Below are 25,080 nucleotides of genomic sequence, written 5' to 3'. Positions count from 1 at the left end.
GCTGGGCACACTCTCTTCTAGAGGGCACTTCGGTTCCCTACATCCCCTTCCCTCCCACGAACCTTTCCTCGCTCAACCTCCCTGCCTCCAAAAACCCAGCGCTTTTCGACTCCAGTCCGCAGGAGTGAGCGGAGCAGCTTTGCGCGTTGCTCTGCCCACCCAACGCCCTCCGTCGTGCAAGCCCGCGATTAAAAAAAAAAAAAAAACACAAAACCCACAACCCACAACCCAAAAAACTAACCAAACAAACAAACAAAACCCCCCCAAAATCACAAACCTTCTAATTTCTGTAACCCTGTAAATATCTGCTCAAAGCCTCGAACGGTTTTCCGGGCGTGTGACAAGCGGGGGAGACACTGAGGGACAGATCGGGCCACCCAGTGCGGTGCCGAGGGGCTCGGGGGGCTCTCCCGGGGGGATCCCCCAGCCCATGGAGAAGCCACCGCACCGAGACGCGGGAAGACCTCACCTTTTCGTGAGCGTCGCGCGGTTTGAAGCCGTGGAGGAGCAGCCGGGACTCGGCGGGGCAGGAGCCGTAGAGGGGCGGCGAGCCCGGCCCCGACTCCGCCACCCAACGCCCTTCCAGCCGGGGGGGACCCACGGGGGGCCCGGCTGCTCCCCTGCGAGGGCTAAACCACCTGTTGCCTCGCACCCGCGGGGACGGGACCAAGCCGGGAAAGCCCATGGGAGGCCCCCCTCGGCACCCTCCCACCACCCCAAAAAAAAGAAACTCCAGGAGGAACTTCACCTCTCGTCGGCTTGGGGAACATGGTGCTTCCCCGCCCCATTACGGGCGTGTTTCCGAGTGAATCTAGGGCTGAGATTAAAGGACACCCACCAGAAAGTGAATGCACGTTGTTAATTTGGATAACTCTTGCCTATTCCCCTGATCTCCGGTTTATTTTTCAAGCTGACGTGTGCGGTAACGCAGTCGTTACTCACACCGCCCGCCTAAGGATACAGGTTTCCTACTGATGAGCACCACAGCAGCAGGCAATGAAGTCTCACAACTACGTCATTTCCATAAATGATTTTCCGTCTTCAGTACTTTTGCGAGAACCGGTGACATTTCCGTAGACCTCATTTGCATGGTCTTTATTCCTCATTATTTTTATTAACCATGTGAACAGACTCTCAGTATCAAGCAACGAAATGTACCAGCAAGTTTTGGAGGTACTCAGGGTGCCTTTTGTTGTGTCGCTTATCCGAACATTATACTTAATTAGACAGATAAATCAATTTATCTGTAATCGACACATCTGCTTTTTTAAAAAAACCCCAAACCTCTGGAAGTAATTCATCACCGTTTGTTTATTTTTTTTTTTATTTAGCTTAAGAACAGAAATAAGTATAAAGAAATGTGTTTAACAGCTGTTCCCTTCTCAAGTACACATGGTGATAATTTCCAAAAATATTTTCTGTGGCGAACGACCTTCTCACTAATCTGATTTAATTTGTCTAATTTATCTGTAAAGAACAGCACATCGCCTGTTTTGTTTGTTTACTTAAAGAGAGATTTTTTTTTTTCGCATTAATACTCCTGAAAACGCGTGGCTCATTTTAGACCATGGTATTGTTCACTTCTTTTCAGTTGAGCAAACCCAGATATGATTTATTAAATTTAGACGTCTTTCTTACACTTTTTCAAACTTTTAAAAGGCGGCTGGAGTAACTTCAGCCTTTCAACTTTAAGGTAGGAGGCAAAACTTTATGCTACTCATCAAATAATACGTTTGTAGAGTGCCAGTCGTCTGACTTTGTACATTTAGAGGTTTGCAGAACAAAGTACCAGCCTAGGAAACCCTGAAGCCACAGAGAGCTGGAGGGTGGCTACAGAAAGGGGCATTTTATTTTTTTTTTTTTGTCAATGGAATAGTAACTCTGATTTTCTGCTGTGGATCACAATTGCACTTGGAGCAGCCTGATCGATGACAGAGCTAACCAGTAACTTCACTCGCAAATATCCCGCGCCTTGGTAATCGCCCTCGAAAGATACCGGAGGAGCTGCAGAGTCCATTTCCATTCACATCCTGATAGCCCTGATTTCATTTTCCAGTCCCACCGTGCGCATTGGTTGCTGTGAAGACCTCCAAGGTTGTGTTTCCGCATAGACGTCCGGCTATGAAGATAATTATTCCTAATTAATCCTTCCAGGAGACATCGAGATGGGAAAAGTGGAAGGTAGCGCCTGGCGTATCTACCGGAATGATACTCTGTTAAAAAAAAAAAAAATACTGTTACGGAGCACAGCAGTAACCGGTACCTGTGCTTGGCAAAGAGAGAAGGCTGCTGCCGGACCGTCTCCGCCAGCGCTCCTTCCTGCGCTGCTCCCCACCCTGCGCAGAGAGAGCAAAACCCGCGGGTGGGTGCGCTCGGGCTTGTCATTAACTTTGCGCGGGGGCGTGGGGGGAGCAAAGCATTCCCCTCTGTCGGGGACGGAGCTCCCTCCGCGACACCACCCGCGTGGGTGCCGGCGGGGGCTGTAGCCCGTGGGCTGGTCCCTGCGCGCCCGCGCCACCGGAGATCCGCAGCGCTCCGCGGCTGCTGGTGGGTGGGGGCTCCGCGGCCCTGCGCGGGGTGAGTTTATTCCCCTTGTGGCGCCAAAAACCCCGGCGTGGGCTGGCGCGGCAGGGTAAGGCAGTAGCGGAGATCCCCGGGGAGAAATCTCAGTAGTGATAAGAAAGAAAAAAAAAAAAAAAAAAAAGGAAAAAAATTAAATCAAAGGACTCCCCTCCCCGGAGGATAAAGGCGGGGGCAGCTCCGGGAGCTCGGCAGCTGATTTTTCTTTTTTCTTCACCTTTTTTTTTTTTTATTTTTTCCCCTCTCCCCCGCCCACGGAGCGGAGGGGGAGCAGGAGCCGAGCAGGGAGACCCCGCAGGAGCGGTGCGCGGACTCCTCGCCGGGGCGGCGGGGTTCTCCCTCCGCGCCTGCCGGACCCCGGAGAGTTGCTCAGCACCGCGCCTCCCCCTGCGCCCGAGGCTCTGGGAGGTTGCGGAAAGGGGGAACTGGCTCCCTGCGCGGGGCGGAGGGGACCCCCTCGCCCACTCCGTCCAACCGCCGCCCGGAGCAGCGCGTCCCGCACAGGCACAGCGGGGGGGCGGCCACGGTACGCAGCCGCGTGTACACGATCTCAAGTAACTTCGTGTTGACACATCTCCACGCCGCTGCCCGCGTGTTCGTGGTACCCAGGCGTGAACCCTTCTCTGCGCAGGCCCTGAGGGTGCCCACACCCGCACCTATAGATAAACCCACGCGCGAAGCCTGCTGCCACCCCCCCGAGGCTGCATCTCGTCCCCGCCCGCTCACGGCCGCTCGCCGTCACGCACCGCCGGGCCCGCGGGGCTATGCGGGACGGGACGGGGCGGGGCGCGGCGGCCGGGCAGGCTGACGTACCGGGTGGCGTCAGCGCGGCCCCGCCCACACCCCTCCCCCCCCACCCGCGCGCGGCGGGGTTTCCGCCCGGTTGCCAGGGCGACGGGTACACAGTGCGGCCCTGCGCGGGCGCGCAGTCCGCCGCCATGAGCCAGAGGCAGGTTCTGCAAGGTAGGCCGGGGCGGCGGCGGCCGGGGACGGGGGTCGGGACCGGAGGGGCGGCCGCTAAACCAGTTCCCCAGGCGCTGACCCGGTGCCCCGGGCGCTGCCGCCCGCAGTTTTCGAGCAGTACCAGCGCGCCCGGACGGAGTTCGTGCAGGCGGTGGCCGAGCTCGCCGCCCGGCCGCAGAACATCGAGACCATCCAAAACGCAGGTACGCGCACCGCCGCTCCGGAACCGGCGGGACTGGGCGCTGCGCGGTCGGGGGGGCTTCTGCGCCTGACGGCCGGCGGCGGGGGTCGGGGTCCCGCGGGGGCTGCCGGGGCGCTTTGCTGTTTTTCTCCCCCCTCTCCCCTCGCAGCTTGGGCGGTTGGTTTCCGAGGATTTTGTTCCCTGTAGGAATCGGCCCGGTCCCGCGGCCCCGCGCAGGGCGGGGAGGGGGGGAAGTGACTTGCGCCGGTCAGCTGCGTGCGCGGGTCGCGCCGCTTGTCGCGCGGTTTTTTCTGTCTTTGTTCGGAGGTAGATGTCCCTGGCTCAGGTCTCACAACTTGCTTTTATTTCAGGGAAAATTTCTCAGTATAACCCACTTCTGCATGTATTTCCTCGTGCTCCCGATATAGCTCGATGTAGAGAAAACAATTCCCGGTTCGCCAGCACCGGCTTGCCAAGAAAAACCTACTTTAGAAGTAACTATTTTTATACTAGCTTTACGAGTTGTTCCTAAATTCTTCACCGCTTTTTTTTTTTTTTTTTTCCAGTGGAGGGAGGGAATCTCTCAGCTTAGGAGGGAATCGCTTTCGTTATATTGCTGTCGTGGGGTGTCGTGAACCAAATTGAGCGTTTTCAGAAACAGGAGCTGTGGGAGCGCTTCTGCCAGCTGTTGTGCTGCTGGCATCTGGCAGACCCACTCCACTTGTCCAGAATTCCTCAGCTTAACGGAGTAAAAAGAGGTGCTCAGTAATTGATTACCTGAGAGCCAGGCTGAAAAAGTGTGATAAATCTGTAGTTGGTTTACCATATGGTATTAATGAATTGATGATGATTTGGTCTGTTGTGATTTTGTTTTTAATACTTGTTTCCCAAATCTAGTAAAGCTGTCAGTCTTTCCTGAGATACAATGGGAACAAACAAGCAAACAAAAAGGAAAACCAATCGCATAAATACTTTCAACTTTCGGCTGTTATATTTACAGCTGTCTATTCAAATAGTTTTGTTGAAGACCTATCACTTAAATTCCTCTTAAATAAACATTTGCTTTGGTTTTGGGAGTGACACATTGACACCAGGCCTTTTGTATTGCCTTGCTATGCTTCTTTATTTTATTTTTTTTTCCTTTTCATCTCTCAGTAAGTTAATGCCACTGCTTTTAGTTTATACAAATAATCTGTATTTACCAAAGGAACATCTTAGCCATGGGAATATTTTATATCCTATTTGTAAGAAGAGGTTCCTCTATGTCCATGTACAGTTCTGGATTTTAGCTGTTCACAGACAGAGATCCCATTCAGGCAGCGTTTCTATTTTAAGAAAGCAAACAAAGTGCCAAGCTAACTGTAATTACATTGTATTTCTCAGTCTTAAAATAATTATTTGATGCAGTCTGGTTGGTAGCTTTACCTCAGAAGTGGTTTGTTGCTTCTGCAGAAGAAATAATCACTTCAGAGGCCTGAAACTTTCTTCTGCGCACAGCCAGCGATGGTCTGAAGGTTAACTCTACAAGCATCGTGCTCTGGGGTAGTAACGTGGAAATGTGAGTTTGTGTAGGATATCATCCTTCTTGGCTCGTTCCGGTACTGAGTTGCTTTCCATAGGCTTCAGCTTTTCAGATGCTAGAAAAGAGGGGAATGTCTGCAAACATAGTGTTTCCTATTACAATTTATTTGGATAGCTGAGGCCCACAAATGTTTTACCTTCTTCCCCAACCTGTGCCTTTAAGACTAATTGATAGTTCTATAATTAAAATAATAGCTGTTAGTTTTGACCTTTTCTGGATGTGCTAGATACAGGTTTTAAAACCTTATCCTAAACAAAATGTGCTTTAAAAAACCTCCCCCCAAATAAAATGCGATTTTGTACTATTTCATAGATTTTGTGAAAATGTGATTTTATCCTATTTAATTTTAAAGCATTTATACAGATATTTTTGAGACATAGCTGTCTAGCAGATAACTAGCTTACTTTTTATGGTCTTGATCTAGTGAGCAATAATTTGAGAAAGAAAGATGCCTGTCTGTATGTGTATCTCTGTATAAATCCATATATAAATGGACTGGGGGCTCATTTATTGGAGATCACTGTTTTAAGAAGATGTGGAAAGTCTTTGCTCACCATTTTTTTCCGTTAGCTTTAGGAGTCAGGGGTGCCCCTGACTTTGGTTAGATCTCAAAGGTTGTCAGGGTTTAGTCTTTTTCTGGCTGAAGCAGAAAGCAAGATTACAGTCACTTGAATTTGAACCAAATTGAGCCCTTAAAATACACTGTAGTGTAATCTTGTATTATTTGCCCTGGTTTGTATTCCTGGTATATCTAAAATTCAGACTGGCAGCAGTGGAAGATCAGTGCTCAAGGAATGAAGTGTTTGGTCCCATTTTTAGAAGACCTTTTAATAAATACTTAGTATCTTATAAGGAAAGAATGTATTAGTTCAAGACCTTGTTCTTTATGGTGATGTCTTTGGATGCCACGCTAACATAATGAAAGATGGAAGTGTGTTTAGAAAACCATTCTTGATTACACTGAGCCTTGCTTCTGTGGTATTAAACCAGGTACAAGTGGTAGTATGGTTGCAAATTAGGAGATGGCAGACTGCAGCACGAAGGGGAGCAAGCAGCCAGGATCAGAAATGGGAGTTTCTTACGCTGGCTTGGCTGCTGAGAAACCTTAAAGCACCACTATTGTGGAGACTCCTTTGTGTGACCTGTAAGGAAAACTGGTAGGAACTGGCAAGCTGGAAAGAAGGTCAGAGAGGGCCAAAGGAAACCCACCTTTTCCCAGGGCATCTCTGTCCTGAGGCTTCTGTATCTCATCAAGCTCTGGAGCTGCTTTTCTCCCTGAGCAGAAATCTCCAAAACGGTTGTAACCAGGAGACTGGAATATGGCCCTGGATTTTGACACATTTACATGGTGCTGTCCTGGGCACGAATGTCCTGGGGGTTTAATGCCTGGGAGCTCAGCAGCTTTCTGGTGGCGGGGAAGTGTGAGGAATGATGAGAGAAATTCCTTTGTCGGAACTCATTCCTGTGTGTTTTAAAGCTCTGTGGCTGGCTTTGATAAGGTTGCTTCTTATGATTAAATATTACCATGACTAATAATTGCAGGATTTGTCCTTTGAATGTTTAATTAATGGATACTTGGGGAAAAAAAAATCTCCTCCAAAACTCCTAAACATTTTCCATTTAGTAAATATATACTTGTAACAATGACAGACAATTAATTTATCAAATCTCTTTTCTGGATGGCTGTTGACTAATAGGAGAAGCTACTTTTGTAGTAACATTTTAAAACATATTCTTTAAAAACAAATCTATTAATTTGTCAGATACAGCTCATGAAGTTTGGTACTAGAAAGCATTATTGAGCTCCACACTTCCTCGTCCTTCCAAAACTGTAAATCCTAGAAACAGACTACTTTGAATTTATAACGGCAGATGAACTTGAGCTCTCTGTCTTTTAGAAAATTTAAGAGAAAATCTGAACTGGTTCCAGAACATTTCTAAGGGTGGTAGTCACCGAGGGCCTAATTCTTCTTTCCTCATCTGCCTTGAGAAGTGCAGCACACTGTAAATAAATAGTCCCTTTGAAATAATGTTTTGTTTTTATTTTTTTTTAAAGAGGCATTTACAATTCAGGATTAATAAATGTATTAAAATAAGACTTGAATTACTTCTGAGTATTTATGTTTGTATTCTCTCATAGTACAAATTATTAATTTATTATTTATTTTGTAGTAGAGCTTGTGGTGATGGGATTGTTGCATTTAATTTTTAAGTTATTTAAGGATATAATTGGGATTAAGAAACAGTTTAGTCTAGCAATCTTGCCTTTGCCTTCAAAGATATTACAAGATCAGCTCTTTAACTCCTTTCTTAGGGCTGATCACATTCTTCAGCACAACGGCTGTGGAAGTCCTGGAGAAAGCTGAGTCTGGAACATGGAAGAAGAAATTTCAGGCTGTGTTTTCTAGCAGCCTGTGTGTTGCCATGGGACTCTATGTTCTGGGACGCTGCACACCTGGGTTCCCTCCTCATTGCTTATGGGGTATTTTTAGCATCTCAGGCAGGGAACTTCAGTTTCTGTTCTTCTGCCTTACCTACGTGCTGCCTAGTTTGCAGGGTTCCAGGAGCCAAGTTTCACAACGTAAAGGAAGACCCTTTCCCAGTGAATCTCTTCCAGCTGTCCTCCCACTCCTTCAGCCCACAGCCCTGAGCCCAGGTCTTATTTCCATTGCCATCCGTGTTGGCAAGAGGTTGTAGCTTGGGGGCATGGCTTGCCTGCCTCTAACTAGGGCTCCATCGTAAACACTTGTGGCATGACGTTTTCCCCTACTTCATGGTCTGTTTTTATGCAGGTAAAGGATGATGTCATGAGCATTAGTTCTCTCTCGGATCCAGAGCTGTTCCACTGGTGACAGATTTTAAAAGCTGTGTTTCCAAATCTTTGGAGTGGTTTCAGGAGTCTATTCTTGAGAAAAGGCTGTTCAAATTTATTTCCCTCATCCAGTTACATTGAGTCTTTTTGCCTGTGCTTTTCTCAACTTCTCTTTCTAGTGTACATATTTTAAATATACATATTATAAATGCAACAGTTGGACACTTGGCCCTGTGTAAGGAGGATCAGACTTTGGCATGGGATTTCAGGATGTAGTTCCACATTGTAAATAACATTGAAGAATGTGCTCTGATAGTGCAGTGCTTTGTAGAAAGCCTGCTGGGAGCAGGGTGTGTAGGGAGGATGGCTGTCGAGTCAGTTGTGCAGATGAAGAGCTGCTCCTGTAAAGCATCTGTGTTCTTGCCCTGTCTGGATCTTGCAAGTGGGTATGCATGGACAGGCTCGAGTGCCACCGTAGGATGGTTTGAGTTGGAAGGGGCATTTAAAGGTCATCTAGTCCAACCTCCTAGCCATGTTGCCAGTTTCAACATTTGAGTTCATGTATCCTCTCTTGCGAAGGATGCATTTACTTTTTTTCTTTTGTTTTGTTTTGTAATTATTTTTATTTTGAGTTAAAAGCTTTGCTGAACCAAGTGGGAGAGAGATATGCAATATGGCATGAAAGGCAAAAGGTTATCTTTTGAGTTGTAGTAGATCACGTGAGGAGAGTGGCTTTCCCTGAGGCTTGACAATGTGGTGGTGCCTGAGGAAGGGAAGAAGGACTCTGTGTATTAAGGAAAGTACCAGACAGATGACAGAGAAGGAGAAAGTAAATGCAGCTGAACCTGGAGGACTGGCTTTTTCTGTAACTCAGTCAACTGAAAGCCCAACTGCTTCAAGATTCCTCTTCTTCTTGGCCTCCTGGCCTGTTTGGAGGAGATTCGGAAGTAGACATTTCAAAGCCAGAATTTGTTGGGAACATCTGTTTCATCTTAGTGAGTGGCCATTAAAAAGCATCAGCTCCTTGTGACCACCTTGGTTTTTGTGTGTCTGTGAAGGATTGAGTGGTGGCCACTAACTAGTCCCGTGAGGGGTGTTTTCAGAAATTCTGTCCTCTTGCAACAGGATTAGTTCTGCTCCATTAGTGCAGAGACAGGGTCTGGAAAATGATCAGCCAGATCAGCTTTTAAGGAGGAGAAACTTACTGCTCCTCAATCCTTCAGAAATCTCCAGCCCAGCTGTCAAACTGACTCTGTGTTATGTTCCACACCATCTGGTAATCGCCGTATGAATTACCCAGAGTCTCTGTTACCAAACTGTATTTATGTTCCCTTTGATATCTGAAGGACTGTAGTTGTGTTGTGCACGGAACCGTCACAATGAGGAGTCCTTTCTTGGGGTGAGTCACACTCGAGGAGTACGTACTTGAGACGTGCATACTGCGTTGTTTCTGGAAGAGGACATGTCGAGTGAGTGTGAAAGTTCTCTCTCTGTTCTTCTGCGAAATTTGTTTTAAGTCTGCTACTTAGAAGTCGCTGCTATGCTGCTTCTAGGAAAGGGTAGTTGAAGAGAGGGAGCTGGGGTGAGGCAGAAATAAATTTCCATTTTTTTTTCCTTGTTAAGTCAGCTGAATTTGACATCAAGACCCCCGAAAAATCAAGGTGGAATGATGAACATTTGAGTGCTAGTGTTAACTCGGTGATGTTCTTCGTTTAACAGCTAGCACACAAAAATGAGAAGACAACATTATATTTGATACAAAGCATAAATTAGAAGGATAGGATCTTCAAGATGAGAGTGTGTCCAGAGACAACACTAGCATAGAATGACCTTTTTCCACATTTACATTTTAAAACAGAAATAATTTTTGTTTTTAAGGAAGAAGAAATAGGGTAGGAGTGGCTATCTTCAGGTGCAGAAATAGAGATAATTTGAAATGTAGAATGATGTTTTTCTGACTTGTGACTATTCAAGTTTGACAAGGGTTTGGCAGGGGCAGGAGAAGGGTAGCGGAATTCTGCCTGACTTCCAGGTGGTTTTCTCCAAGAAATCCAAATGACCAAACGAAGATTGCTATCTCCAGAATAGCGACTGTCTATTTGGTTACAGAATCTTGGAATGAAAAAACTTGAAACCTGCTGCTGCCCTGAGTGTTGTTTTTTCTTTTTTTTTTTTTCCGGATAGGCATCAGGCAGCACTTGCTTGCTAAAAAGAAAGTGCATCAGGCCTGTACACAACAGCTCCACTTGAGAAGCGTGTATAAGGGTGATTCAGTTTCTAAAGTGTGTCATTCTTTGAAGCAAATCTGAGTGGAAAACTGAGGATAGAAAGAGGCATCATTCCTTGCCCAAGGTCAATCAAGGTTCTGCAATGCAAGAGAGAATATTTGGCAGTAATTCTTTGTTACTCTGTTTCTGAGTTACTAGTGGGAACTCTTCCAAAACAAATCTAGGCCAATGGTCTAAATGCTTTATTTTGTAGTTTATTTTCTGTGTTGCTGCCTTTGAATTAGAGTTAATGAATTTCCTACTTCTGTCACAAGAGGCTTATTTAGAAGACCACCAAAGCGTTCTAAAGTTTTCGGCAGCAAGACCCTGCTACTCCCTGCTCTGTATGACTCTCTTCACTTGAGTGAACGGTAGAGGTAAAAGGAAGTTGTTGGAAGGTTCTTACCTATTTTCCTGCCTTAACATAATGTTAAATGAATTTGAATGTAATTAAAAATGCTGATAGCAATCCTGGCTTGGACCTCTTTGGAGAGGAGGGGTAGAATTTGCTGCAGGCAGGACAGTCAAAAGAAATGAAGTGATCAAATAGACGAGCTCACCAAATACAGCTGTCTCTGGGAGAAAGAGCTGCGTTGGGCAGGAAAGCCTCCTCCTATGTCAGGCACATCTGTCCTTTCCAGCATTAGCTTCAAAAGTCATAGAAGGAAAGGTGGACATCTTGGTTTTCCTATAGATGTTTTAATGAAGACTGTATAATCTCTATGTAGATGTTTTCATGCTCTCAGAATTAATTGTTTATTTTTTCTAAGTGCTGTAAAGAGAGAAATACTCAGTTTGCTGAAGATGTAAAAATCATTGTAATGGTGAAAGCTCCTCAAGCAGCTGGTCTTGCAGAGGAGTCAGAGATGATGGATAGCATCTTGATGCAGATAAAGACACTGGTTTTAGAGAAGGTGGGAAGTAGAAGCTTTTAATTATGTTCAATGCACAGGCATAATCTAGGCCTATACACTTCTCTCAATTCTCAGTTTATTTCATGTCAATATAAGGCAACAGGAATTGATTTTTCTTTTTCTTGTTCCACCAAAGCTCTTGTCATGATAATTATTTGTTCACTGTCTTTTCTCACATGTGGATGTCACTTTGGGAAAAAAAATATTTTTCTTGGGTATCAGCACAGTTTCTATTATTTTGAAACTTTTTCCATCCATTCATTGTTTTTTCAACATTATTTTAGCATCCTGTGTCTTTTATTCAAACAGTAACTCTCATTTAACTTTTCATCTCTTTCCTCGCCTTCAGTTTCATCAGCTAAAATAATTTGTGACAGAATGTTTTGTCCTGATGCTTAAATGTCATCACCAAGCTTTACGTGGTTTATACTAATGAAATGAATGGTATTGGTCAAAGGGAGGCATACTGCTTGGAAGCATTTTCATACGCAAGGCTTCTTAGCCTATTCTAAAAGTGAAATCTGTATTAGCTAATCTTGAAAATACAAATTATATAAATCTCGTATTTGGGACAGCTGAAAGCATCTGTATAGGTAAACTTTCTTAAATGTGGTTTTACATCTTACAGTGTCTAGGTGCGTCATGCAGGCCAGAAACATGTCACGTGGTCTGGATCTAGCTCATGGGTTTCTCCTGGTAAAGTGATTCTAGTCTGTTTAAATTTCACTAGATTTTGAAACCATCACCAGAATTGGCCTGTCTGTGACAACCTGCTTGAATGTTCCACCCATCAGGCTCTTGTCTTTTCTAGGGTCAAGACACTGCACATGGAGGAACTCCATTTTCCCCCCCAACCACTTTTAACAGTATCATTTATATCAATAAAACTCCTTTTTAAATTTGGTTTTTTTTAATTGTTTCTCTTTATTTAATAATCTTATTTTCATATTATCTCAACTGTGCATTAAATACAAGTATACTACTTCTGACTGTTCCTGCTCTACTGAAATACCTTCAGCATAAAGAGTCAGCAGAGCACGAGGTTCCCTTAGGCATTTCAGCATCTGTTTGACCGTGCAACTGATGTTAGAGGGCAGGACAAGAAAATGCTCTCTCATAGAGTGTGCAGGTGACTTGCTAGAAGATAGTTCACTATAGATGATATATGGGATTGGCACCAACTGAGATGCCTTTTTAATTTTACTTTTAATTTGTCATATAAAGTACTTAATGCATTTTGATATGAAGCATAACTTCCTAATGAGACCATACCTGCTATTTGGGACAGTTTGTGAGAAGATGTCAATATGATGGCCACATTCTGAAGTAGTGATTTCTGCAAAGTGCTAAATGAGTTCCCATTGATTGTACAATATTGGAGGATCTAGCTTTTGTCTGTTGGTACACAGGAGGCCTCTTTCAGCTCCCGGTGGCTTTAATAGAAGTGCAAGCAGACCCCAGCTATACTACAGACCTATTTCCATAGGTTCTACATGTACGTGTTCAATTAATGCATGTTGCAGAGCCATTTTTGATGCTTCTGTAGTGCTATTCAGACATCACAATTTCATTTCGCTTTTCTCCTTTTAGTGTGTTGCCCCCCTGAGACCTGTTATTTTGACTTGTGAACATCCTGGGAGGCTGTACCTCTCCTGGCAGGGCAGCTTCTGTCTGGAGTATTGACCTTGCCAGAACAAATTCATTAGTGGTCAGCATGGCCTCCATGGTTGGTTTTACCCCCCTACCAATCTTTCAGAGCCACCTATAGATTATTAGGCTATTTTCTTCTTGCTGGGAGCAATTTGGTTTTAGTTTAAAATAAATGATAAATGTTCTCTGTGAGAATTACACTGCTGTTCAACATTTTTTTTTAAATTTTTTTTTTTCTTTTCAGAGTGCCATTCTATACAAAAGTACGCTGTATAGAATGTTATAGCCTATATCCCTTTGGACTATTTTTTGCTCTAGACCCTCAGCTTTTCCTTGTCCTGATGTGCCTGTTTGACACAGGTGCTAGGTGCTGCTAGGTGCTGATCCCACTGTTGTGGGACTGTTGCACCCAGTTCGGTGCTTATAACTGTGCCAGCCCTAGGGAAGGCTTTATTCCACAGTCAGCCAGCTAAATCTTTATCTGTTTTAGCAAAAAAAAATGTAGTGAAAAGAACTGAGACGGCTGACACAGAGATTTCTGACTGTAGTTCTATGTGTTTGGTGTTCCTCTTGTAGCACTGCTGCATCTTCAGAGAGCATTGCTTTCTGGCTGAGGTATAAAGCTCAGAAGCATTAATCCATGCAGCTAGCTGGTACAGGGACAGCACTTTAGAGGAGTCACAATACAAGTAATTTTCTCTTCCTAGAGCTTAAAAATAATATTTTTTATGTAACCGTGTGTATCTCATTTATATCCCTGTTGAAGAAACTTAGAATAGTTTGGGTTGGAAGAGACCTTTAAAGGTCATCTAGTCCAACTCCCTACAAGAAGCAGGGACATCTCCAATTAGATCAGGTTGCTCAGAGCCCCGTCCAACCTGGCCTTGAATGTTTCCAGGGGTGGGGCATCTACCACCTCTCTGGGCAACCTGTTCCAGTGTTGGGAACACCCTCATTTACACCCTCATTGTAAAAAAAAATTTTCCTAATGTCTAATCTGAATCTACCTCCCTCTGTTTTAAAACCATTACCTCTCATCCTGTCACAACAGGCCCAGCTAGTTTAACAGGCCCAGAAGAAAAGCTTCCACATACAGTGTGGTCATCTTTGATCATTCTTGTTACCTTTCACTAAATCTTTTCCAGTTCTAGTCTGGGAAAGAGTATTAAATGCAGGATAGATTTATACAGTAGCACAGTGATGGTCTCTGCTTTGGCCTCTACTTCTTTCCAAATAATCCTGAGTGCTCTCTATACTTCTGTGGGTGAAGTTTCTTTTCTGCTGCTGAGCAATGAGCTGGTATCTTAATGGAACTGTCTGTTCTAACATTGGGATCTTTCTCCTGCGTGGTAGTGATGTGTTTGGGGTCATAAAATCATAGAATAGTTATGATTCTATGTCCATCACTGCTTATGCAAGGTTGGGATTGGCTTCCCCCTATGTGTTCTTGACATTGCCATAGCACTTGCCATTTTGTTACCCAGTCATTCAGTCTCTAGTTCCTTACGGTTTCCCTCCTTGGTTCTACCTTGAATAACTCTGAGTCACCAGTAAAGTCTCACCTCACTGTTCATGCCCTGTTCCAAGTGATAGATGAATAGTGAATGGCACATGTCCTCATGGAGGCTTGGAGAACTGCACTGTCACTTCCACCCTCCTGTTGCAAGAATACAAAGTTTACTCTTCCCACTTCCTGTTTTTAGCCAGATGTTTATCGATGTAAGGACTTTCTTAGACCGTAACTGCTAGTAGTTCATGTCAGGGCTGCTTACCTCACCTGTAATTTTAAGTATCTATTCTAAGACCACTGTGGAGAATAGTTTTTAGTATTCTTTCATGTTTAACTGGTACACTGTGAACTCATCAGTGAAAACACATCATAAATGACAACATGATAAGAAAACCTTCAACTCTTCTAATCTGGAATGTAATGCATTATGGATATTGGCCAATCGTTGGTTATAATAGATGATATGTAATATGGAGTAATTCAACGTAGAGGTTCTGCTGGCATGGTGAATGTCTGACATGCCAATGTCAGCTCACCAGGACCTCCGGGTGGAATTTTCTGTGCATACTTTAACACATGCATTTTATATATGTTTGAATATACCTTATTTTCTTGTGTATTTTATAGATATTTGAATGTAGCTTCTTTCTACATGTAACATTTTTTATATTTCAGAAGTGTTTTGTACCTATCAAAAATGGACAGAAATATTGCTATGCATCAGCAGTTCTATCCAAGTGCTGACTTTGTTTCGGTGGAACACCTGGATTTCCTACAAGTTCTTATGACCTGGAAGTGTAATTTAATAGGTTTTTATGAATAAAGGCAAATGTTTAGAAAAAATTCTGCTTACCAAATGGACTTTTCTCTTCCTGGTGTAACTCAGGTGTAATGTCTTTGCTGAGACCTCTTTTGCTGGATGTCGTCCCAACTATTCGACAGACTGCTGCTTTGGCTCTTGGGAGACTTGCCAATTATAACGATGACCTGGCAGAGGCAGTCGTGAAGGGAGACATTCTTCCACAGCTCGTGTGTTCATTGTCTGAGCAGAATGTAAGGCATAATTGTTTTCTTAAGTAATCTGTTTTTTTAAATTTTTTTTTTGTAACTGTTGCACAGGGAAAGGGAAATCTTTCTGTATCAGCTATCTGCTGTTAATCTAATACAGCAACAAATGTACTGAAGTCAGAGACAGCATGTATGTTTGAACTCCTGAGAGATCAGCATGTGCTGTCTGCCTAAGTCTAACTTTAAATAAGTTTGACTTTAAGATATCGTATTACATTTTTGTGCACTATAAAAAAATCTATTTGTGTCACTGTTCTTGAAATGTTGAGTGATCCTTTATGAAAGGTCCCTCTTTAAAAATGAGACAATTTGAAAGCTGTAGTGATAATTGACTAGGATTTGTCGATAATACCAAACGCTTGTAAAATACATATAAAAAACTGAACTTCTGTAGTGAAATATTTAATATCTCCAAACATAGCCTTTTGGAAATCTGTAGCATGAAAAATATCAAATTGATGATACAGGAAAATAAACTGAAAGGTTTTAATTTTTCTATTTGTAAAAACAAAAAAAAACAACAACAAATTGTTGTCACAATTACAATGCAAATAAATCTGGCAGTCTCTTCTTCTCCCTGCTTGCAATTTTTCTTCAGGTTTTGCATATATTCCAGCTTTGATTTTCCAGTGATCCTAGCCTAGATTAACAGAAATACTTGCAAATAAGGTTCCTAATAACTGGAAAACCAGCTCATAGTTAATTGCGTTAATGTTACAGCCATACTTAGGTGACAGTTTTGATTTATTAGATTTAGGAGAAGTAGGATTTAAATGGAAATATAATTTAGAAAACTATATATTTTCATTTTCAGTCTTTTGAGTAAAACATAAATGTAAGTAATTATTGCAGATTTTTTGTGCATATCTGGTCATTGCCTATACAATAAATCTTTAAAAAAAAAAAAAGCCAAAGAAAAACCTTGATGTCAAGATACTGGTGTAGTATGAAAATAAAGTTAAGGTTTTAGTTAGACAAATTTATAACCATTTTGGTTATTTTATTTATATTTTCAAGGGAAAAAGGGGAACAAAACTCTCTATCCTCTGTTTTTGAGTTGGAAACCACCTCCTTGCTACAACTCAAAGCCCTCACTAAATTAGCTTGAGCACCCTGATTTATCTCTTCCATGTTACTGCCTGTGCTGCTGTTACATCAAGATGGCTGTAATTCAGAATCACTTGGGGCTGCAGCAATATTAGCCTGAGGTCATGGAAAGCCTACTATGCCTTGGTGACTGAGGGCAAGTGAAGGAAACTCATTATCCAGTTCATGCAGAGTTTAGCAATGCATGCAGTGTGTTGCTTCCCATAGGCAAAAAAAAAAACCCCAGATAAGTTTCCATTCCACTCACTCGTTGTGTATCTACATCTATATTTGAGGAGGAGATTCTCTGAACACACAATAAATACTGGTTCTAGTGATTTATGGAGAACAGTTACAGCGTCACCCAGATCAGTGTTTTGTCAATTAAACTGAGCAAAATACAGTTTTACAGCATGTTCTGACTGTGCCTGTGAATACAGTTTGTTTGTAAATACATATGTTTTGAATAATAAAAACAAAGAAGCGTTTTTCTTTGCCAGACACATAATTACTTAACAGGAATAACATACCCATACTTGCACAGACATGTCCTGGTATAAACAACTATAACTCCATTGAGTTCACCTAAACGTACAGTAACTTGCATTAGCTAGGGTTTTGACCATTTGTCTGTACTGTTTCCCTTAACTTCTGTTCCCCCTAAATGATGTTTAAGGCTTTGCTTGTAAAGTATATTTAATGTACCTGCTTGTGGACCGTAGCTTAGAAGGCTGGCTTTTTGGCATTAAGGAAATATATCAGTACTGGTAAACTAAGGAGGGCCAGGGCATGCGTTTGAGCACGGGAAGATGACTGTGCTCTGTAATCGTTCACGTGCTCTCTGATGTGGTTTTGGCCGATGCCAGCCATCAAGCTACCTGGCAGTGCCTGGACGTGGTTTAGGCAATAGCACAAGGCAAGGACAATTTTCAGCAGGATAGATGAGGCCATTGTGCTTTGAGGGAAGAGGAGTTTAGGTGGGTGGACGTGGTATGCTGTGTCCCTTTCCTTCAGGGCTAGGGAGCCGGCCTGGATCCGTTTCAGTTCCTGTGTGGTCATTGCAGAGACTCCGCTATTTGACATACCCTAGTGCTTTAGATCAGACTTCTGAAGGTGTTTGGACATCTTAACAGGATGCAGAAAAGCACTCACGTGGTTCTTTGTTTCTCTGGACTTGATCCAAAAGGGATGTGGGCTTTGTATTGTTTAAGTTTTGGGTACCTTGACAGTAGGAATCTAGCACTGTGAAGTGCCTAGGCTGCCTGTGCAGAGGAGGGGAGAATCGAGCAATTTGGAATGAGATTAAAGCCAGCTGGCACAGGGAGAGAGAGCCCTCTGGAGCTTGTCCATAATCTGTCAGCTGCCAGGCTGGAGAGCATACTCCGGGCACATGGACGTAGCAGTAGATTACGTGTGTCCCAGTGAATCTGGCACTCACTGCTGCACAGTGGCTTCATGAGGGAGGGGGAATGACTTTCCTCCGATACCATTGTCTCTGGCCAGAGTGCTTTAACTGGGCTCTGGATTTTGAAACTGTAAGGCGGGGGAAGAAATTTAATCTTCAGCTTCCACATCCCAATTATAGTTATGAAACTGCAGGAGGAGACTGAAATGTTACTTTTGGGGGGAAGGCTTTAACCATGCTTTTAGAAGAAACTACAACCACCACTGCAGTTTACATGGTACATGTAGATAGATAGATATGCTCAAAACATGTATTTGGTCCAGCACTGAGGGAGATGGGTAGAACGGAGACAAGTGCTTGGATTTTGCTTGAACTTATGATAGAGGTGCCAAGGTGCTCAGTCCTGTCAAAAGTGAGCTGTTTGTGGGCACATGCAGGAGTAAAATTGCAGGCTGCCTGGTCAAAACCGAGGGTCATCCAGTGTTGGTTGTTTGGTGGGATGGGTTTTCAGGATCTCAGCTGTGGGCCCAGGCATTTCAGGATTTAGGTCCTAAACCCTTTTGTTGGATCTAAGTCTCTGTGTCCCATTTTCCTGTTTGTAAATGTAAACAATGTTTTCTCATAGAGATGTTATAAGGGTGTATACTTCAGAAATTGTGAAACCTTGCAAGTATCACAGATGGGTAGAATTATTTTAGGAGCTTGCCCTGCTAACCTGTGTATGCTGGTTAAATATGTTAAGAGCTATTGTTTTTGCAGCTCTTATCATTCACTACTCACTTAAACAAACAGACTTATCTAGACTATTATCTTTTCCCATATCCTCTTAGCCCTCTCATTTTTTTCTGTTTGTTTATGCACTTACTGCAAATTTTAGATCATGAGCTGTCTCAAAGAAGGACCATAGGTTCATTGTTTGTGTGATGAGTAGTGGTCTTGATTTTGATCTGTAGGAGATATTGCTGCTACTAAAAAAGTCTTAATTTATGCATATCTGTACTGTATTACGCTTTGAACTACTTAATGTTAGTAAAAGCTTGCTTTTTTTTTTTTTTCCTTTTTCCTGATTTGTGTAGCGTTTCTACAAGAAAGCAGCTGCATTTGTGCTGAGAGCAGTTGGTAAACATTCTCCACAGCTAGCTCAGGCAATAGTTCAGTGTGGAGCACTGGAAACACTTGTGATTTGCTTGGAAGATTTTGACCCTGGAGTCAAAGAAGCTGCATCTTGGGCACTTGGGTATATTGCCCGACACAATTCAGGTAACAGGTTTCACGTGTGTTATCTTTCAGCTCAATGCTATGTGAGAGTTATAATAAATTGCATTATTGTAATGTTGATAAATAGAACAAGATACTTTTTTTTTTTTCTACTGTTATAAAATTTTAAATTTGGAGTAAAAACCTGCTCTAACTATACCAGTCCGACAATGCTGTACCTTTTGTGGGAAACTGGCGTATCTGACACCAGCAGTGCCTGGTTATGAGGCGTGCTTTAAGAGGAGATGCGCTGGGCCTGTGGCCAGGAAACAACACTCTGCTTTATTCTCCTTCATGAAGAAATTTCAGAATCTTTATGTATTGTATAACTGTTACTGTGGAACAAAGTTTTTTTTTTGCTTGACATTAGTTCTTATTTTACACACATAGTAAAATGGAGGAGCCTTGGCAGAACCAAGTTTCATTCAGCTGACAGTGGAGCCTGCAGGATAAATGTGCCAAATTCATCGCACTTACTGTTTTATCACTAGCTAGTAGACTACACTCTTCTCCGAGAGTCAGGAATAGATCCTAGGAATCCGATACCGAGCAGTTTGCTGCTGCTTCACAGGCAGTTGTATAACTCACTGGCAGTGTCATGTTCCTATTTAAAAGCTGATCCACGTGGTTGGTAATTCTTTTACCAGCTATTTATATAGTTCAAGTAAAAGTTTAGAGCTATGAATCAAAGAGCTGAGGGAAGAAACTGCTGAATGGAAAGAGTGGGAGAAATGGCTTGTGTTCATGTTGTTTAAAGGTAATTCTTTTTTTCTAGAATCACAATATTAACTCATGTATTTATGTTTGGTTTTGGCTCTAAAATGTACATAGACTGAATTTGTAAGTTATTTTCTTCTTCCATTTTTTTAATCAATGTGGAGTGCTGGACTGTGGAAATCATGGGAGATTTCCCCTTCCTGCTTAGAGACAGGGTTAACTTACTGGGACAGACTCCAAAGTTGTCAGCACGTTCCTAACAGACTGTTTTATCTGGGGAACAAATTCATTCTTGGGGCACCTCTGTGTGCTAAAGATCTTTTATCTTTTGGTCATGGAGTCGGAGTCCCACCCTTGGTGGAAAATAATTGGTTCTTCCATCAGAAAGATATTTAAGTGTCATTTGAAAGTGTTCTTTTGTATAAATGTGTGTAGTGTAAGTGTGTGTCTGTGTTACTCTTAACATAAACATTCCTGTAGTTTTGTTATGTCAGTAAATCAATATTGACTCACCTCAATTGCCCTTCATGCTATTCATTGCATGAATGCTGGCTGATCTTTAGGGTGATCCAGTTCACTCTGTGATGGCATTGTCTGCAAAGATGGAGATGATGTGGGGGTATTGAAGACAACAAACTCCTTGTACAAGCTTTTATTCCACAATTAAGAATTATTTATTCAAACAACATTTTCAGAAATTAGGTTGAAATTGCAAGTGCTACCAAGCTGCAAACATCAGAATGTAAACAGATCACTAGATGTAATCAGTTAAAAAAACCCCACAGAACAACAAAATCAAAACCAAAAAAGCCCTGAAAAAAAAAAATGTTCTTCCCCTGTCCAAGTACAGCCAATTTAGGGGATTTACCTTCCTCTATAACACAGTCACCGGAAGTCTCTGAAATGATTACTGAAAGTGGAGGAGTTATACTGAAGAAAGATCACTCTGTGTTTCTTACACTCCTACAAGCATGCCTTTGCAACAGGATATTGCTGGAGATGGGATACAAAGGTAGATAGACCTGTTCTTACCAACAGCTACGTTAATTGTTTGAGAAAGTCTGGGTTAGACTCACATGCTTGTGTGGATAAAATTTGGCAGATTTTCTCTCATTGACTGTATGTGGACACATATTGCAGTTTAAACTCTAAAAAATAGAGTTGAGTGTGAAATGGTTTTCCCCACCCACAAAAGATTTTTCAGTTTCAAAAATTGTTTCAGTTCCAAACTGGGACAACATTAAGACAAGATTTCGATTTTTTTTTTTTTTTTTTCTCTCCTGAAAAGACTAGGGAGTAGGGAGGCTTATTTGCCCCCAGTAAATTCAATAATTAGGGCATGTGTTTGGGATGTATGTGGGAGACAGATTAAAGTCTTGATCTTTCTTAGGCAGGATGTGAACCTCTGTTTCCCTGAATGCAAGCAAAGTCTCCCAGCATTAGGTGATAACTGTTTGCAGTGGGAGGATTGCTCTGCCTTTAATCAGAAATTCCATCCATGACCTGGTAAAACTGCTTTCTAGGAACTGTGGTGTGTGTTCCCATTAAAATACTTCAGTTTTGCGAAATCAAGATTTCCTATTTTTCCTGATGAACACGTTTCCTAGTTAGCAAGTTCCCTACTGTCTTCATACAACAATCTCTTAAAATGCAGTTCTTCTGTGAACAGATGTTTCCAGAAGGCCTATGAGATTTTAGGTCAAGACAGATGTCTCATGAGATTTCAAGACATTAAAAATCTTGCCAGGTCAGATTCCAGAATTTAAGAACAGCTCTTGCAGTTCTGCTCTTTCTTGAAGATCTCTTTGAGCTGAGTTTCAGACACTGGTCTTACTTCAAAGTATATAGATCAGTGGGCTGTAATTTTGCCATCTGTTATTTCTACTGAATTATTTCTACTATTTGTGTTTGAAAAGAAGTGTAAAGTGCTTCAAATACCATCAAAATAGCATCAAGTGCATGAGAAGTATTTTGTAAATTTTTACTTATACCATATTCAGTTACTTTTAAAGTGTAAAATTCTTATGTTTGAGATGTGCGGATAGCTTAGCTTTCCATTTACTGACTACATTAAAGTTGTAATTTATTATCAGCTCATATCTGCTTCAGTGTACTGTAAATTGGTAGGAAATAAAAAATAAACAACACTATTCATACTCGAGCATCTTGCTGAGAGTGGAGTTACACTCATTCTCTGTCGTACAGTGGTACTCAGGATCATAGGATAGCTCAGCTTGGAAGAGACTTCAGGAGGTCTCCAGTCAAGCTTCCTGCTCCAAGCAGGGTCAGCTACAAGGTTAGACCAGGTTGCTCACATCTTCAGTGATTTAAGTCTGTCAGTAACTTTTTCTTATTCCAGGATCTAAGCTTGCCCTATAATTAGTGACCTCCATCCTTCTCCTGATGAAAGCTTTTCCCACTGGTTCAAGTGGAATCTTTAACACTGTGGTTGTAGCGGTCTGCATAAACCTGTGATTTTGAAGTGCAGCCTTTGGACTACTTGTGGGGATTAGAGTCTTCCTATGTGGCCATTACATGATCACACAGTCCTCAGAAAAATACAGTATTGGTGGTTGTTTTGGTTAAAACATGTTATTTCCTGTGGATACACCTGCCACCACAGCAGGGTCTGTTTGAGAACCCTGGTCAGGACGGAAACTTGCATTTGTTTCCAAGCAAAGAAGGTTTTGCTGCTGCCTTCCACTATGTGAATATGGCATTTGTTCCCAATTCATGTTCCTTCTCTGGGGACTGCCTGCAGGTTTACTTTCTTACCTTCATCTTTTCTCCCTAATATTTTTTTAATTCCTACTATTATTGCCAATATGTTAATGCTAGTATGGATTTTTTTTTTTTTTGGTAGCCCTTTAGGCCACTTTAGATCAATCCTATAAGACTTATCATTGATTTCAGTGGGTATGTAGTCAGAATCTTATTGACTTCTCCTCATTCACTTTCCACTCTTCCTGATCACATAAACTCATGACTAGGCCTCAACTTACTTTGAATTAATTTGTTGGTCCTTGGTGAGTACTCTTGTACTGAGACAAATCAGTACAGCTCTAGTACAGCTACTAGTTGAACTGTTGACATTTTAAATGTCAAAGTCTTTCTTTATCAATCTTTCTTCTACCTCCATGTCAGTCTGTATTGATGTCTGCAGTATCTCCCTCTGCTAAAATATTCCTTATATTGTTCTAGACAAAAGCAACTAATTTATGCTGGGTTTTTAGTCCGAGTTCTCTTTTTCTCTGAGCATATGTAAAATAACATTTCCTACTTTCCCTCATGTAGGGAGAAGGAAGTCCTACTTTATCATCATGTAATTGGACAGGTTTCTTGGTCCATACCCCAAACTGAAGTTCCAAGCCCAGAGTTTTCATAACTTAATGTGGACTTAAATGAGGTTCATAAGGTATTTTTTCTCTACTTTGTCCTCTTCAGCTATTTGTCTTGTCTTTGCCCAGATAACACAGTCTTGGCATAGTCTTCAGAAAAGTAATTTTGTAATTTGTTCCATCTCTTTTAATTTCTTTTTAAAAATTATTATTGACAACTATATTTTCTCTTTTAACTCTTTCTCAGTGTTCATTTTTTCACTTCTGTCTGTGTTTTGTAATTGAATAGCAAAATATCATTAATTCTTTGCTGTATAGTCTGAATTAAAGATGTTCTACCAAGTGGGAAGGTTAATTGAGTCTCTTTTTGAGAAAAAAAAAGAATTGTAATTATCATTAATACTTAGAATCATAGTTTTGGGCTGAGTTTTCAGGGGAATGTAATGGAAGGATCTATATTTTCTTCTGTCCCTGCCTGTTTTTCTGACAATTTGTTTACTGCTTGACTGTCTTTTGACACATGGTCTAGCCCTCCATGTGGGAAGTTAGTAGCCTTGAACCTCATGAACACCACTGGAAGAGCAACCATTTAACTAACCATGACCAATGGTAGCCATCAGTATTTAAATTATATCAGACTTCTAACAGCAAGAGCTGACCTAACAGAATCGGATCTAGTTTGTTCCTTTAAAATAACTTTTGCATGCCTGGGCAAAGCTTTGACCTTAAAGTAGCTTTTTCTCTCCCTACTTGAACATAATGATTTCAGCTCATAAGGCATCAAAGAAACCCATTCTTGAGTACTATCCTGTCCCCTTGACATGATTTTCCTGATATTAGCATCTCCTTGCCAGAATGTAGGCAATTGAGTTGGTTGCTCTGAAGTTGCTTCTGAGGCACAGTCAGATGGATTAATCTGGACTGTTGCTCAGTAGTTTATGATGTGTTCCACTTGGTCAGTGTACAGCATCAAAATACCATTTGAGGAAATGAAGTATGGCATTTTCCATGAAAGGCTGTGAATGTAGCTTATACCTGTTATATCGATTAGCTAGTTTTCAGGTTTGCTTTCAGATACATTTCAAGTACATTTAATTTCAAATTTGTAAATTTGCAGATATAGCATTTGGCAGTATTTCAATATTTTGCTGAAATATTATGATTTGTGTGTGTTTGGAGCATGCACACTCTGCATTTTCAGTCAAGTAGTTATTTGAAAAGTGAACCTTGAAGGGTTGATTTCATATTAGTTTAAAAATTACTGCATTATTTATTACAATTTTGTGAGGTAATATTTATACTTTGTTTAAAATATATCATAAATAACATACAGTGTAAATATTTGACTTATCACATGTATTGGAGTGTCTGGCTATAATTCACTAATTGAAAACAAATCTGGTCAGGAACATTATTTGGATATTAACAACATAATGATGGCATGACTTACAGATTTCATGAAAAACTATATTAGTCTATGTATATTTAATGAAGTATGCTATATTTTTCTTAGTATGAAAATCTCTTTATGGATGGACTATAAATCAAAAGCTAAGTTAGAGTCTTGAAATACAACAGCCATATGTTGCCATGGTACTGTAAGTCAAGATAAATATTAAAGATAATAATGGATATGCGTAATAAGGTGTAGCAAAACTGAACTGAGAACCTAATAGACTATTGAATTCCTCATGATGTTTACCACTTTTCCAACACTATTTTAAAATAGCACAGTTTGGTTATAGTATAA

At 41.8% G+C, this 25,080-nt stretch overlaps 1 protein-coding gene across 1 annotated transcript in view; it reads left to right on the top strand.

The window, feature by feature from the left end:
* The first annotated feature begins 3,457 nt into the window (after positions 1-3,457).
* The window catches only part of SPAG6 (sperm associated antigen 6), a 38,086-nt gene continuing 16,463 nt past the window's right edge, over positions 3,458-25,080 (top strand). The window contains exons 1-4 of the mRNA XM_086741527.1: positions 3,458-3,543; positions 3,651-3,746; positions 15,346-15,512; positions 19,095-19,278. Coding sequence (XP_086597653.1) covers positions 3,519-3,543; positions 3,651-3,746; positions 15,346-15,512; positions 19,095-19,278 — 472 coding nt within the window. The 5' untranslated portion in view covers positions 3,458-3,518. The remainder of the gene's footprint in view (positions 3,544-3,650; positions 3,747-15,345; positions 15,513-19,094; positions 19,279-25,080) is intronic.

The sequence above is a fragment of the Chlamydotis macqueenii genome, chromosome 2 (assembly GCF_036417535.1).
Source record: "Chlamydotis macqueenii isolate bChlMac1 chromosome 2, bChlMac1.mat, whole genome shotgun sequence".
NCBI classification, from domain to species: Eukaryota; Metazoa; Chordata; class Aves; order Otidiformes; family Otididae; genus Chlamydotis; species Chlamydotis macqueenii.
The sequence above is the reverse complement of the archived record's forward strand: the minus strand, read 5'-3'. Positions and strand labels throughout refer to the sequence as shown.